General features: G+C 28.0%; 1 protein-coding gene and 1 pseudogene across 1 annotated transcript; both read right to left on the bottom strand.

Moving 5' to 3' along the window:
* Nucleotides 1-8,721: 8,721 nt before the first annotated feature.
* On the bottom strand, nucleotides 8,722-9,774 carry LOC149513427 (rust resistance kinase Lr10 pseudogene; annotated as a pseudogene).
* Nucleotides 9,775-12,740: 2,966 nt separating this feature from the next.
* On the bottom strand, nucleotides 12,741-17,102 carry LOC149513426 (rust resistance kinase Lr10-like). The gene is made up of 3 exons (XM_089748542.1): nucleotides 16,358-17,102; nucleotides 14,071-14,097; nucleotides 12,741-13,976 (listed from the first exon to the last, which is right to left on the bottom strand). The coding sequence occupies exons 1-3, from the start codon at nucleotides 17,061-17,063 to the stop codon at nucleotides 12,883-12,885; spliced, it is 1,827 nt and encodes a 608-aa protein (XP_089604668.1). The 5' UTR covers nucleotides 17,064-17,102; the 3' UTR covers nucleotides 12,741-12,882.
* Nucleotides 17,103-17,343: the final 241 nt, after the last annotated feature.

Genomic DNA, 17,343 nt, shown 5'->3' with positions numbered 1-17,343 from the left:
AATACCTTTAAAAAATCATCTCATTAAAATTTAAGGGGATTATTGAAGATGTATTATACAAAAAACACCTTCAATAAATTCTTTTAAAAAATTATAGTGAATTATTAAAGGCATTTTTAATAGAAAACTGCATTCACTAATATTTCCCAAATAAAAATAGAGGGGATAGTTAAAAGCATATTATGCCAAAAATATCTTTAATAAATTCTTTCAAAAATTTTGAAGGAATTAGTGAAGGCATTTATAGTAAAAAATGCCTTCAATAATCTCATTAAAATTTTACTACAAGATTATTAAAGGCATTTTTTACTAAAAGATGCCTTTAATAATCCTAAACAATTTTTAAAAAGAATTTATTTTAAGGCATTTTTTTTAGAAAACGCCTTCAATAATTCGGTCAATTTTTTCAATACCTTGTTTATTGGAGGTGTTTTATGCTAAAAATGCATTCAATAATTCTACCCACAACCATTATGAGGATTATTAAAGGCGTTTTATATAAAACGCCTCTAATAATTTTGAAGATGAGATTATTTGAGGCATTTTTAGTTAGAAACACTTTCAAAAAATCTTGTTAAAATTTAAGGGAATTATTAAAGGCATATTATGTAAAAAATACCTTCAATAAATAAGGTATTAAAAATTTGAGGCAATTTGTGAAGGCATTTGTAGTAAAAAATACATATAATAATCGCGTAGTCAAAATTTATGACAAGTCTCGAAGGCATTTTTGGTAGAAAATCACCTTCAATGATAAAAAAAAAGTAAAGGTATTTTTCTACTAAAAACACCTTCAATAACAGATTATTGAAGGTATTTTTAATAAAAAAATACCTTTAATAATCTGATCTAAAATTATTATAGGGATTATTGAAGGTGTTTGTTTGTTGAAAACGCCTCTATTTGTCAGATGTATGCGCATGTGTCTTACAAACTCTAATAAAATTATCCCCAAACTTAGCGCATCCAATCACCAACTTCAAGCTTTAACTTCATTAATCTACTATTTCTTTTTTCAGACTAACTATAATTTACTTTCCCTTTCTTTCAGCTTTTAGTATTTGAGCTTTGTCTTTTAGAACCCTATTTCGACTATTCCTTTGTTATTTACTTTAAATTTTACTTCATTTTACTATTTCTTCAACTTTTGCAATTTGCGATATTTTTTTTTATTTAAAAATTTTCTCCAAAACTCACCTTCCTCAAATACCCATTTAGAACCTATCATCCACTTCCTTTTCTTTTTTAATTTTTAATTTTTTAGGGTTTCCTCTAAACTAGTTTTATCTTATTTCAACCCCAATTATAAATACTCTAACGTAATGTCTGGGTTAGCAATAGAGTTTTAAATGCTTTATATCAAGTAACTGAGAAATTACTTCACAACAAAAAGTTTTGATCTTCTGTAAGTACTGGTCTTGTTATTACTTTTTGTTTAAAACATAGTAAACTTAAGTATTTTACATGTTCATTTTCATATAAATTATTTATATAAATTTAGTCTGATAATGTAGCAAGTACTAAATGGATGAGAGTTGGATGCAAAAGTCAAGATTAAGTCAAGAGTACACAGATAGAGTGAAAAATTTTCTTAATTTTGCATTTGAGAATACAAATGAAGATAATATGATATTATGCCCATGTGTGAAGTATGCTAATATCGATTGGCAAATGTGTGAAGTTGTTTTTGAACATTTAATTTGTATTGAATTTATCTCGAAATATGTTAAATGGTATTTTCATGGAAAGTCTATACCATCAAAGTCTTCCACTAGAGTTCCTTTAACTTCAAGGACTCCCTAACATCAACATGATCCATTTATAGCAAATGACATTAAAGGCATTTTGCGAGATGCTTTTAACATTCATAATCAGCATTTTCATAATTTGTCTCCCTAAATTATGAAATCAACATAATTTGAAATGAATGAATTTAATAAACATGGGATAGGTGTAGGTCACCTACAACCTAGAGAAGAAGCATCAAAGTTTTATAGGTTGCTTGAGAATATGAATAAAAAACTTTAAGAGGGATCGAAGCATTCAAGGTTATCTTTCAATGTTCATCTTTTTCACTTAAAATGCTTATATGAATGGACATGAAACTCTCTAACTTTATTATTAGAGTTTCTGAAAGAAATGTTTCTTTTTGCAAAATTTCTTAAATCTTGTAAGGAATCAAAGAAGATGATCAAGGATTTGGGTCTCAAATATGAAAAAATTCATAGTTGTCTTAATGATTACATGTTGTATTAGGGTGATAGAAAAAATCAAGAATCTTATCATTTATGTGGTTTTTCTAGTTGGGTGGACAAAAATCTCGATGAAAGGTTGAATGAGGATGGTGATGAGGTCTATGTCAACAAGAAGCCTGTTAAGATTTTACACTATTTTTCATTAATACAAAGATTTCAACGACTCTTTATGTCTTTCAAAATTGTAAACTCAACAAGGCAACATCATGAGAAGTGAATGGATGATGGATCATTGAGGCATCCTACAAATTCTTTGGCATGAAAATCATTTTATTCTAGGCTTTTAAACTTTGCATATGATCTTTGAAATGTTATGCTTGGACTAGCATTTGATAGATTCAACCTATTCAAAATGATGAGTACTTTTTATAATACATGGCTAGTTATATTGATTTCGTATAATTTTTCACCATGTATTACTATGAAGCAACAGTCATTTATCTTATCTATGATAATTTTTGAGAAAAAAAGTTTGGGTAATGATATAGACATCTACTTATAACCTCTTATTAAAGAGTTAAAGTAATTATGAAAAGAAGTTAAGACTTATGATACATAAAAAAAGAGAACTTCAATGTACGTGCTGTTTTATTATGGACTATTAACGATTTTTTTACTTATATGAATTTATTTAGTTGGAATACAAAACGTCGTTATACTTATCCATGTTATGCTGCGCAGACATGTTCGAAGTGGTTACCTAATGGTAAGAAGTTCTATTATATGGCACATCATCAATGGTTAAATAATAATCATTGATTTAGATTTCAAAAACATCTTTGGATGGAATTGAAGAGTTGAGAAAATTATCTTTATCAATTAGTGGGTCTAATATCTTGTCAAAGTTAAAAGATATCAGTTTCACTTATGAAAAAATGACTCTATCAAGAAAAAGATTGAGGTACATCTTTGAAGGTGTCTAGCCTTATATTATGCAAGTTAGTGATATTGATATTCAAGTTGGTGATGTTAATGTTTAAAGTGATGAGGAGGACAATGAAGAAGATGACCCCAATGAGTCTGAGTTATGAAACAAAAGAAGTACCTTTTTTGAGTTGGCTTATTAGGAATATAATTTATTACGTCATAACCTTGATTTGATGCACATAAAGAAGAATGTTTGCAAAAATTTTATTAGGACAATTTTCAATGTAAATAGAAGATCAAAAGATGACTTAAAGAGTTGACTTGACCTAGTTGATATGAGGATTTGCCCTGACTTTAATCTGAAGTTACCTCCTAATGGCAAATATTGATTGCCTCCTACCTATTTTGAGATTTCTAAAGCTAAGAAAGATGTGTTTTGTAAGGTTTTGAAGAATGTAAAAGTTTTGGATGGCTATGCATTAAATATATCGAGATGTGTGAATCTAAATGAGCAAAAACTTTCTTTATTGAAGTCACATGACATGATTATCACATTTTGATGTAAGACTTACTTTTCATTGTTTTACATTCATCAATGTCAAAGCAAGTAACTTCTGTGGTAATTGAATTGAGTAACATATTTAATGCTCTATGTGAAAAATGTCTGAATGTGAAAGAGCTTGACAAACTTGAAGATCGAACCATGATTACTTTATGCCATTTAGAGAAGAATTTTCCTCCAAACTTTTTTACTATTATGATATATTTGGTTATCCATCTTTCATATGAAACAAAAGTCAGTAGGCCGATTTATTATTGATAGATGTATCCTATCAAAAGGTATTATTTGTTAATAGCTTGATTAGGTTGTTATTCCTAATCATGCCACTTTAGTTAAAAAGATATATGACTAATGTTTTATGCGATAGGTTTTTTAGGAGGTTAACGTCTTACTGTCACAACAAATGCTATTTGGAAGGTTTTATTGCTGAAAGATATTTGCAAAAGAGTGTATAACATTTTGTTTTCGTTATTTGGAAGATGTAGAAATGAGGTTTAATAGACCATCAAGAAATGTTGGTATGTAGCATACTAACTTTGCTTACAATTATCTTTTTAAAAGTTTTGGACAACCAATAGACAAAGCTAAAATAGTGGAGTTAGATGATAATCTTGTGCACAAGCACATCAATATGTTCTTTTTCATCATGACTAAATTAAATCATTTCGCACGTAAGTTTTTTTGCAAGGAAATAATTCATTCCATTAAGCATACTTTATTGTATTTTTTGTTATTATTAATACTTTATCATGATGCTTTGTAGTGAGTATAAAAATAATTTGAGAGCTCGCGTACATTATCGACAATCAAACCCTCAAGAGCTTGATAAGTTGTTCACCGAAAACTTTCATGAATGGTTAGGAGCAACTGTAAGTAATGCCCATACTTCCTATTATGAGAAATTTCCATAGAATGCTTACAGTATAACTAATATTAATAACATATATATATATATATAATTAGACCACCTTTATAGGTTTGAAGTGGAAAGCTTGTTAGTGAATAGGTGAAGTATCTTTCGCAAGGTTCGAATGAGATTGTGAAACGATATAATAGTTTCATCATCAATGGATCTAGATTTTACACTAAATCCCATGAGAGATTTTAAAGTACACAAAATTCAAAAGTTGTTGTTACTTCATCAACTATTAGCTATACTAGTGCTAGGGACATAAACCCTTTAGAGAGAAATGTTAACTATTATGGCATGATTAATGACATCATTAAGTTGGATTATTATGGCAAGTGGAAAGTTATCTTATTTCAGTGTGATTAGGCTAATGTGAATAGTGAGAGGGATATTAAAAAAGATCAGTTTGGATTTATACTCATGAATTTTTTTCGATTAATTCACATTGGACAACAGCTCATTGATGAACCTTATTTTTTTTTATCTCAAGTTAAGCAAGTTTTTTATTTTGAAGACCCTAAAGAATTAGGTTAGTTTGTTGTTCTTCGAAACACACCTAGGGACTTATTTGATGTAGGGTTAGATACTAAATATGATGTTGAACATAGAACTAAATGTTATCCTTTTGCTAAACAAAACTTATTTGAAAATATCTCTAGTACCTCTGCTCATGGGTCCTCGAAGATGCTAATGAAGACATTAATGAACTGTGATGGATCATCTATATTTTGTAATTTGAGTGTTTAAGACATAATGTAATAAATGCTTGTATGTAATTAATGTCGCATTCGCTATTGTAGATCATACATTATCTTTTGATTTAATTAAATTATATGTTCTTTATATAGCGTAGGTTATGATTTTCAATGTCTTTATATATGTTCTAAACTAATATCTTTTATATATTTGCTTTTATGATGCAAGTAAGCTATAATACGGAGAAGTAGATTGAAAGAAATACATATAAGAGATATTAGTTTAGAACTGTCTACAACACTTGTTGATATTAGCTATGGACTAAATCATTTGGAGGGGAATGGATGTACTATCACTTCTAACTCAGTCACTTCTAACCCTTCAACTACTATTGGATCTATAATATAAAAGGTCTAGGTTTAGATAGTATCCCGTCAATTGATTATGCTTTAAATTTGAATGCAGGTATCATATACCCCATATTTAGAATTTGATTATAATGATTAAAGTATTGACATTTTACAAATTAATTTTTTATTTTTTACAGTTGATAACAATGGTCGACGGAGGATCAAAGGCCAAAAAGTTTAAAGGAATTGTTTGCACTACCTTCGAACGAGCATATTGTAGTATTTGCAAACTCTAATAGGCAACCAATTGGTAAAGAGGCTCAACTGTTAGCTAGATTTCTAGGCATGCTTGCCCGTAATCGAATGAAATTGCCTATTCATTATGAAACATGGCATAAAATTCTAGCAGAAGTTAAGGCCAATGCTTTAAACTTTATTGAGGTATTAGTATAATTAATTACATATAAAAATATAAGTATTTTACATTTGGTTTACTTATTCAAACTTTTCTTATTGTATTATTACAGTTAAGATTTGTACTTGAAATACATACTTCATTCGTACTTAAGTCATTGGAAAAAAAATGGAAAGACTATAAGCATAATTTGAAGAATAAGTATTTCAATCGAAATACTACTATAAAGGCCATAATGAAAAATCTACCCCATAATGTGATTAGGTGGTAATATGAACAATTAGTTAGATTTTGGTTCTCAAGAAAATAAGAGGTACTAATTTATAACTTTGTATATTATAATGAAATAATAAAAGTGTTTTATACTTTAAGTTGGTAATATTTGTATTTTTACCATAGACGCAATTATTTTTTATGACAAGAAAGAGAACAAATTGGGGTTGGTAGCAGAAAGTTACAGAAATATAGCCACATAGTGGATCAAAAAGTCTTGCAAGAAAGCAAAAAGAAATAGTAAGTTTATGATTTTAAACTTATTTGAATGAATGAACTTTTTATGCCATTAAAAGGTAAAAGTATAAACTAACTGTTATTGTTCTATTTTAATAGTTTTGATAGTTTCAATACATGATGTTAAACTTATCCAAAGTATGAACTTGGTTGCCACAGTTAATATGTATGAAAAAGTTATTTTTTATGTCTATTTAGGACTTTTTGTGCTATTAATAAGTAAAAATACAAAATTGTTGTTATTGTTCTATTTTAACAGTTTAGATAGCTTCAATACATGATATTAAACTTGTCTGAATAATTGAACTTAGTTTCTATGGTTGATATGTGTGAAAAAGTTGTAGTTTACGTCTATTTGGGACTATTTTTGCCATCTAAAGGCAAAAATACAAATTAAACTTTTGGATGGCTTCAATCCATGATATTAAACTTGTTTAAATAATTGAATTTGGTTTCCATGATCTATATGTGTGAAAGGCCAAATTGCTTTTATTGTTTACGTATGTTTAAGACTATTGTGTTGTTAAAGGGCCAAAATATAATTTTACGATTATATTTCTATTTTAACAATTTAGATAGATTAAATACATGATATTAAACTTATTTGGAATTTTGAACTTGATTGACAGGTTTGATATGCATGAATAAGTTGTGATTGATATGTATTTAACAATAACATATATTTTTGTATAGGAGAATGAGATGGGTGGTAAAATTGGACATACGAAACTTTTTCGTTTAACATACACAAAAAAAGATGGATCTTACTTAAATGTCAAAATACAAGAAATTATGATAATTTGTAACATCTATTTTAACATAAAGTAAATATTTACTCTTTTTAACATATTATGAATTAATCATTAAACTTGATAATTTATATGATTAATTTATAGGAGAAAGTAAAAGAAAAAGTAGCTGCTGAGATTAAAGCAACACCTGATGGTTCTATCAATATGCAGGAATTGAAAATTCAAATTTTCACAAAAGTTGCTAGAAAAGAAAGGCATGGATGCGTCTGAACCCTTGGATTGGGTCCAACACCATCTACCTACTATGAACATAGCTCTTAGAAATTTACATTCTCAACAAGTTAGTCTTCACGAAACATTTCTATATTGAGAGAGAAGTTGCAAACTATGTAACAACATTTGCAGCAAATGGAAGTAGAAAGAGAATAGGAGCATGCCAAAAGTGAAGAAAAATGTGCTAGAATAGACCAAGAGCGTACAAAATTTTAGTAGTTGCATGATCGATTCAATCATCTTATGAATTTTGTACAACAATAATTTCTAGGAACTAATCTCGGTGGTCTACCAACTCAAGTATTATATTTAGTAAATATTTATATTTTTTAATATAAAAAAGCTTATTTTAAGTGTTAAAACTTGTATGATATTATTCAGTAGGTTCTTGAGCACGTAGTGACCAAGGTGAAAAATTTTTTTCATCAAATGACAGTCTTCCAAATTTATGCAGTCATCAATTTCATATATTTTAAATTTTTTGGTTAATGTATTAAAAAAATTTGAATGTTGTTATACTAATTATTAAATTTTATGTTAATTACATGCATATTTGAACATGAATTAAGTATTTATTAATTTCAGTTTCTGAATTTTAGTTCGTTTTTATTTCTTTTAACATTTCTTGTTAATGAAAAGAATAAATATTAAAAGAAATTTTTTTAAAAGAAAAGTAAATTTCTTAATTTTGTGGTACTTGCATTCAAGAATGCCGTTAAATTCTAAATTTAGTGGCATTTTACCATAAAATGATACTAAAAGTAGTGGCAATCTTATCTAAAAAATGTCGTTAAATTAACAATGTTCCTATCATAAAAATGCCGTTTAATTAGCAGTGTTTTTTTTTTTTATAGAAATTAACGGCATTTATCCTGACAAACACTACTAATTTAATGACATTTTATCATATAAACGTCACCATATTAATGGCATTTTTTTTATACAAATTCCACTAAATTAGTGACGTTTTTTAAATACAAACACTACTAAAATAGCGGTATTTATAAAAAACGTCGTTATTTTCCCGCGCGTATATAACCGATACTCTTAATGACGTTTTTTGCAAACATTGCAAATCTTTTAATGGCATTTATAAACGCGCTAAACGTTGAAAAAAATGTCACTAAAAGCCTAAAACCTTATAGTGTTTGCTATCTTGTCATGCTCTTCATCTACAATACTATTTCCTAATTCTTCTTCTTTGTCTAAATGATTATAAACCCACTCTGGGAAGTACACTTGGCTCATATATGGCACTGTTACATCGATATTTTTTTCTTCCTCCAACCATTTCAAGCAAAAGCATTCCAAAACTATAAACATCTGATTTGTATGAAACGTTTCCGAAGTTCCTAGACAATATTTCAGGTGCAGTATAGCCCATGGTTCCTCTTGGTGCTGTCATTGAAACAGCACTTCGCTCTTTGGAACCTAACTTAGCCAAACCAAAATAAAAAATTTTAGGATTGAAGTTCTGATCCAGCAAAATATTGTGTGGTTTGATGTCGAAATGGAGGATTCGTTGCTCACAACCTTGGTGGAGGTACTCAATACCTTTGGCTATGCCTAAAGCAATATCCTGAAGCTTATCCAAGCTAAGGAAACGATTCTCACCCTTGCCTGCGAATATGAATTTCTCTAATGACTCATTCGTCAGGTACTCATAAACGAGGGCTCGATTACATCCATCAGCACAAAAACCAACTAAACGAGTCACATTGACATGATGGATTCTATCCATTGAACCAACTTCATTGATGAACTCTTCACCATTTCCCTTGAAATTATTCAGAACCTTGACAGCTATTGAAACATCATTGGAAAGTGTTCCTTTGTACACGGTACCATAACCGCCCTGTCCCAGTTTTTCCTTGAATTGATAAGCTATCCTCTTATTATCAGCATAGGAATATCTTGACGGCTTAAGAGCTTTGTAATCCTCCAGAAACTGCTCGATTTTGCGTTGCCCCTCTTTCTCTTTTTTATGCAAATGGTGCCGCCAAAAAAGTCCAATGAGACTCGTTACAAGAAGAAATGCGCCTATGACTAAACCTGGAAAATAATAGGTCGTGGTTAGAAAATTTGAATGCTTGATCAGATCATTTCTTTTCTCAATTTAAAACCAATACATCGAACAACGATGTTCCTGAAATCATTAGCCTTGTTCTTGGACCTGTAAAACATCCAAAAGTTATTAGCGCTTTGTATCTCAAAATCAGTGCAATATACGTAATCCTATATAATTAGTCTAAATATTTTCCCTTTAACTTCATTTCTTGCACTTGTAATTTCTAAAACATTCAATTAATCGACCTTGCAAGTGTTTAAAATACAAGTTTGAGATAGACACGCATATGTAAGATTGAGGTAAAATACTTTCTCAAAAGTTTCCTCAACTTTTGAATAAATTAGATTAAATCATGAGTAAGGAGTAGTATTGATTCAATATATATTCAATATAAAATGAAGATTAGGATACTTAGCATTTAACCTAGACCTATTTAAGGGCCAGACAATTCATTTAAGTTTTGAGAAAGTTTAGGTAAAAAATTAAAACGCATTAAATGAGTTTGCATACAATTTTTAGATCCGTTTAAATTTCAAATAAGACTTTAGACAAAATATTTAAAACTCAAGCCTAATTCGGCTTGGTCCAAACTCATATATATATAATTTTATTATTTTTATATATATGTGACTATATATAAATTAATTCACATGTATATAAAAATTAAAAATACAAATTATATATTTCTTTATTAAATTTAATTTTTATTTTTATATAATTTTTATTTTTAACTTATATATATAATTTTTAATTTTAATTTTTATACATATGTTAATTAAATATAATCCCATTAAATTTTATTTAATCATACTTTTTATTTTTATTATATAAATTAAATTTAATGGATGCGTTTGTGATTTTACTTTAAATTTGGGTTAAGCTTTCAAAAATATTAAAATCCAAAATTTCGGATCGAATTAGATAAACATATAAATTATTAATGACAACTATGAGCTTGGTCTGCACCCGACCTAACCTAAACTATGAACATCCTAAACTATGAACATCTCAAATCTAATCTAACTTCTTTGACATACTATATATATATATATATATCTAGCAATTTCTTACAAGAGTATGTTAAAGAAATTCCGTTAGATGCTAAGCATCCTATGAATATCCTAATTTTTGTTTTTCACTAAAAAAAAGTTTTATTTATTTATTTATTCAAATATCAACATCTATACTTTTTTTTTATATTTAGACCAAGATATCTTTTATAAAAAAATGAATTCTTAATTTTATTTATTAGAAATAAATAAAAATTTTATCAAATAATTTTTTGCATATTATTGGACATTTACATTTGGATTTCCTTTATTAAATTCAATTTTAACTTTTCTAAGATAATATTTGCTATGGAATGATTTCTCCAAAAATCATGATAATTTACACATGATGATTAGATCATTGTTTGGTAAATACTTGATAATTCCATGTAATGATGATCTTGTATCACTAAGAGCGATCGAAATACTATAAGGAAAATGATTTAATTTTCATAAAAAGAAAAAGAAATTTTTATCATTGACTAAAATAATATGTGAAATTAATAATGGTTAATATTACTTATTTAATATATAAATTAAAAACAAGCTTTCTCTTAAAAATGAAATTATTTTATATTATAAAATTTTATATTTTAAAACTAATATTATTATAATAAGTTCGAAAATAATTTAATTTTATAAATATTTTATATATAATATAATCTTTTTATTTGTCTTTTATTATCAATTTAATAGATTAATTTTATTTTTTAATTCAAATATTTTTACATAAATTATATTATAAAAATTAATTTATCTATCAAAAAATATATTTATTAATTTAATAATATTTTATTATAAAATAATTAATATTTTATAATTTATTATCTTTAAATATTCATGAAATCATTAATTTGTGTAACTATTATATATGTATAATTATTGTCATATTTTTAAATAAAATAATATTTAATTTTTAATAATTTCAAACATTGCAATGTAAAATTATTAAATATTAATTATTGCTAATAAAATGAAATAATTTCAAATAAAAAATTATAAAATTATCTTAATAATATAATAATTATAATATCATCGCAGTCTTGCAACAAATCCCAAGCGCTAGCTAAGATATTTTTGAAATAATGTTACTCTAACAACACTTTCCACAGAAGCTCTGATTTGGAGAAAAACAAGCCTTTAGTTGACGTGAGTATCCGTAGACCACCAATTTTCTAGTCAAAATTGGCGCATTCCTCATCCCCAATTTTCCAAAAAATTGCTCAAAATACACGTAAATAATTAAACAAAGCGTCGACTTTACAGGTGCCCCATTGTTTAAGTGTAGCAACAGTACAGTGCGTTTGGGAAATCACTTTGCCCCAGTTCAGCCGTAGCTTGCCTTGGCAAGCATTCCCGTGGACCAGTTGGCGGCTATAGCCCTCCGTGCACCCCGATTAGAACAACATCGGTGCACTGTTCAACTCTGATGGGTATCGGACAATAATTTCCATACAATTTTTTTTTTCTTTTAGTCTTAAATTTATATTGATAGGACTTAAACACCCTTAAACATAGACACATATTATCATATTGATAAAATTTATCATTATTTATTTTGTTTTAAAAATTTTATTTTGGTATTTATAGTTAAATTTGTTTATTTTGTTATATATTTTGTATTTCATGTGTTTAATATTAATTTATCTAAATAATATTTACAATTGTTATAAGTATTATTTTTCCAAATATTAAATGTTTTAAATTATTTGTTAATTTTTAATACTTAAAATTGTAATTATTATTTGTAATATAATATTATATATATAAATATATTAATTAATAAAAAAAATCTAAATACATGCTCACACCTCTTCTATTTTCTCTCTTTTTTTCTTTCTAATTTAGAATGATTTGTTTTTATTAATGAATGTGAAAAATGATAACTTTTCTTATTTTCTTTTCCCTTATTTTTCTTTCTTACCAAATACACTTAAAATCCATTCTACTTCCCCTTTCCATCCCCACTTCTCATCCTTCTACTTTTCGGTTACACCAATTACGGCCTAAATGAGAATATATAAAATATGAAATGACAAAATAACAACATTTGTTTGCTATCAGCAATTATAGTTTTAACAAGATACATCTCCAAACCCTTTGAGATACATATCATAAATATAAAAGTAAGAAAATTAAAAACTGCTGCAATCTGAAAAGTGGTTTTATATATTCTTACTCAGATATAGTTGCTAGTTCTCTGTTAATGGGCTTTCTAGGCTTCATTTCATCTTTAGAGGCAAAAGGATTTGGTGGCATTGTTAGGTTCTCCGCTTCTCCTTCCAACATTTGAACCACATCTTTCATTGAAGGACGATCCACTGGATACCATTGAATGCACCAAAGTCCAACAATTGTGAGTTTCTTTGCTATCTTGTCATGCTCTTCATCTTCAATACTCATTCCTAATTCTTCTCCTTTGTCTAAACGATTATAAACCCACTCTGGGAAGTACACTTGGCTCATATTTGGTACTGTTACATCGATATTTTTTCTTCCTCCAACCATTTCAAGCAAGAGCATTCCAAAACTATAAACATCTGATTTGTATGAAACGTTTCCGAAGTTCCTAGACAATACTTCAGGTGCAATATAGCCCATGGTTCCTCTTGCCGCTGTCATTGAAACAGCACTTTGCTCTTTGGAACATAACTTGGCCAAACCAAAATCAGAAATTTTAGGACTGAAGTTCTGATCCAGCAAAATATTGTGTGGTTTGATGTCGAAATGGAGGATTCGTTGCTCACAACCTTGGTGCAGGTACTCAATACCTTTGGCTATGCCCAAAGCAATATCCTGAAGCTTATCCAAGCTAAGGAAACGATTCTCACCCTTGGCTGCGAATATGAATTTCTCTAATGACTCATTCGGCAGGTACTCATAAACGAGAGCTCGATTACATCCATCAGCACAAAAACCAACTAAACGAGTCACATTGACATGGTGGATTCTACCCATTGAACCAACTTCATTGATGAACTCTTCACCATTTCCCTTGAAATTATTCAGAACCTTGACAGCTACTGAAACATCATTGGAAAGTGTTCCTTTATACACAGTACCATAACCGCCCTGTCCCAGTTTTTCCTTGAATTGATATGTTATCCTCTTAATATCAGCATAGGAATATCTTGAGGGCTTAAGAGCCTTGTAATCCTCCAAAAACTGCTCGATTTTGCGTTGCCCCTCTTTCTCTTTTTTATGCAAATGGTGCAGCCAAAAAAGTCCAATAAGACTCGTTACAAGAAGAAATGTGCCTATGACTAAACCTGGAAAGTAATAGGTCGTGGTTAGAGAATTAAAATGCTTGATCAGATCATTTCTTTTCTCAATTTAAAACCAATACATCGAACAACGATGTACCTGAAATCATTAGCCTTGATCTTAGACCTGTAAAACATCCAAAAGTTATTAGCACGCTATGTACCTCAAAATCAGTACAATATATGTAATCCTATATAATTAGTCTAAATATTTTCCCTTTAACTTCATTTCTTGCACTTGCAATTTCTAAAACATTCAAAATTGATTGACCTTGCAAGTGTTTAAGTACAAGTTCGAGACAGACACGCATATGTAAAATTCAGGTAAAGTACTTTCTCAAAAGTTTCCTCGACTTTTGAATAAATTAGATTAAAACATGACAAAAAGGTAGTATTGATTCAATATACATACATACATATATATATATATATAGTTCTTGGTCGGAATATTGGTTCAATATAATCAAGCAATTTCTTACAAGAGTTCGTTAAAGAAGTTGGGTTAGATGCTCTAAGTATCCTAATCTTTGTTTTTCACTAAAAAAAAGTTTTATTTATTTATTTTATTTAAATTTCAACACGTAGACTTTTTTTTTTTAATTTTTAGACTAAGGTATCTTTTATAAGAAAAATGAATTCTTTATTTTATTTATTAGAAATAAATAAAAATAATATCAAAGAATTTTCTACATTTATATTGTTGCACTTTTGCATTTGAATTTTCTTCATCATATTCCATTTTAACCTCTCTAAGGTAGTTTTTGATATAGAATGATCACTCCAAAAATCATAATAATTTACACATAAAAATTAGATTATTATTTGGTAAACATTTTATGATTGTATATGATGGTAATTTTCGATCACGAAAAGTGATCAGATCATTGTATTGGAGGGTGATTTAATTTTAACCTAAAATGATAAAAAACTTTAATTATCGAAATAAAGTGATACATAAAATTAATAATATCAATATTACCTATTTAATGTGTGAATTAAAAATTTGCTTCTGCTTAAACATGTAATTACTTTATATTATAAATTTTTATATTTTAAAACTAATATTTATTATAATAAGTTCAAAAATAATTTGTTTTTTATAAACATTTTGTATATAATATAAATTTTTTGGTTTTTCTTTTATTATGAATTTAATGGATTAATTTTATTTTTTAATTCAAATATTTTTAACATAAATTATATTATAAAAATTAATTTATCTATCAATAAATATATTTATTAATTTAATCATTTAATTATATTTTATTATAAAATATTTAAAATATTATTAATTTTTATAAATTATTATTTTTAACTATTATTAAAATCACTAATTTGTGTAACTATTACAATATATATAATTATTTCATATATTTAAATAAAATAATTTTTAATTTTTAATAATTTAAAACACAATAATGTAAAATTATTAAATATTAATTATTACTAACCAAATTAAATTATTTCAAATTAAAAATAATAAAATCATCCTGATAATATAATCATATGATCTTGTAACAAAGCTCAAACGTTACCTAAGATATTTTTGAAATAATTTTGCTCTTGACAACACTTTCCACGAAGTTCTAATTTGGTCAAAAACAAGCCTTTAGTTGACGTTCGTAGCCGTAGACCACCAATTTTCTAGTAAAAATTGGCGCATCCCTCACTCCCTTGGCCCCTTCCTCATCACGAATTTTCTTACAAATTGCTCAAAATACACGCAAATAATTAAACAACGGATCCACTAAGTGTTCATCATTATTGATTTATTTGGACGAGCGATTGAAATTAATTTTAATAAAATTAAAAATAATTATGAATATAAAATTAATTATTATAATAATAAAATTAAAATTAATGATAAAAATATGTGTTTGAAGTTATTAAAGTTTATAAAATTTTATGTATGATTAGTAAATTAAATTATATCATGTTATCAATAAATAAATTTTTTTAAAAAAATTAAATTTTTATGTATTTATTTTAAAATATTTATTTTAAAGATTTTTAAAATTTTATATTTATTTATTAATGAGATGTCACTATTTAATTTAATGATAGTATATAAAATTTATATATTTTTAATAGTATAATAATTTAATAATAAAATATTAAGTATCTTATTGAAGTTTGACTAACCTCGACTTAAATTTTCAAGTAATCTCAACCCGATTCAATGCTTCTCTCGAGTAGGGATAACCATATAGAAATACAAGAAACTCTAAGTTTTCATGTGGTTTTTTATCCTCCAAAAATTCTCATACAATTGCTTCTTAATGATAATCTTAGTGTATAATTGTCTGGACTAAATTCATTAGTAAAAAAAAAAAACTAACAATTACGCCAAAATTAGATCTCAGAACATCATCGGTGAATACACATACCTTTATGTTCCCTGGGGATGCAATAGCACTCGGTGCCCGATGCGTTAGTATTATTGGGACGACATTCTTGGCCTTTTGCTTCACACGATCCGCACTCTGGTTTGCTCCAATTAAAATAAAAATATTTCTGGTCAGATATTACCATTTGTTCTGGAACTTCGAAGATATCTATGGTCTTCCTGCAATATAACAGGTCACCGCTTGCATAATAAGAATTCATGTATTTAACATAGAAGCCAGGCCTCGTACTTAGGCAAGGGATCATTCGGTAATCATAGTAGGATCGATTTTCAGCTGAACATTCGAACAAAGTGTAGTCTCCCAGACTGTCCGAGAAGGAATTTTGGTATGAGAAGAACATGTAAGGGGAATCAGATAAAGTGAGATTTGGAAGCTGCTTTTGGACACAACCATCTTCATCATACACATGAATCCTCTGACTTACATAATCTATACGCTTCACCAACAACTTGACCGAAACGGGCAGCTCCAGAACGGTCTCTTTCTTGTTGTTGCAGGACAGGTGAAACCCAGGTGAGCCGCAGTGGTCCGGATGCCGGCCCTTCAATCGGAAGGGGTAACGGACAAGTGGGCCACCGCGTTTACATCTTATTGGCCGGCAATCATCCTGATCTGGTGGGGCTGGACCATGACCAACTGCTGCAGCACTCAATACCAAGAGGAAGTGAAAGAAAACAGGGGCCATTTTTTTTTATCTAATCTGGATGGGCAATTGTCTACACTTAGAGCCTGAACCATTCGCCTTTTATTTATTACATTAAACAATGCCAGCGAGGAGACGACTGAACTGACAAGTCAATTTCTGTTATTTTACATTTCTTTCTCATTAGTTTTTGCATTTTTTCTTCCACGACTTTTTTTCCACATCAAAGCATTTTTTAATCTAATTTATTATATTAAGATTATTTTTAATCTTAATTATCAATACGTATGCTTTGTCCACATGATTTTTGTTATTAATAATT

The sequence above is a fragment of the Durio zibethinus genome, chromosome 19 (assembly GCF_047325235.1).
Source record: "Durio zibethinus cultivar Kanyao isolate XHJ-2024 chromosome 19, ASM4732523v1, whole genome shotgun sequence".
Classification (NCBI taxonomy): domain Eukaryota; kingdom Viridiplantae; phylum Streptophyta; class Magnoliopsida; order Malvales; family Malvaceae; genus Durio; species Durio zibethinus.
This window is presented reverse-complemented; position numbering and strand designations above follow the sequence as displayed.

What these genes read in the sequence shown, in the direction of transcription:
- LOC149513426 (XM_089748542.1), bottom strand. Translation starts at nt 17,063, where the DNA reads ATGGCCCCTGTTTTCTTTCACTTCCTCTTGGTATTGAGTGCTGCAGCA. An exon ending in CATCCCCAGGGAACATAAAG is followed by an intron (nt 14,098 to 16,357) that starts GTATGTGTATTC and finishes GATGTTTTACAG; the next exon opens with GTCTAAGATCAAGGCTAATG. An exon ending in ATCAAGGCTAATGATTTCAG is followed by an intron (nt 13,977 to 14,070) that starts GTACATCGTTGT and finishes ATTACTTTCCAG; the next exon opens with GTTTAGTCATAGGCACATTT.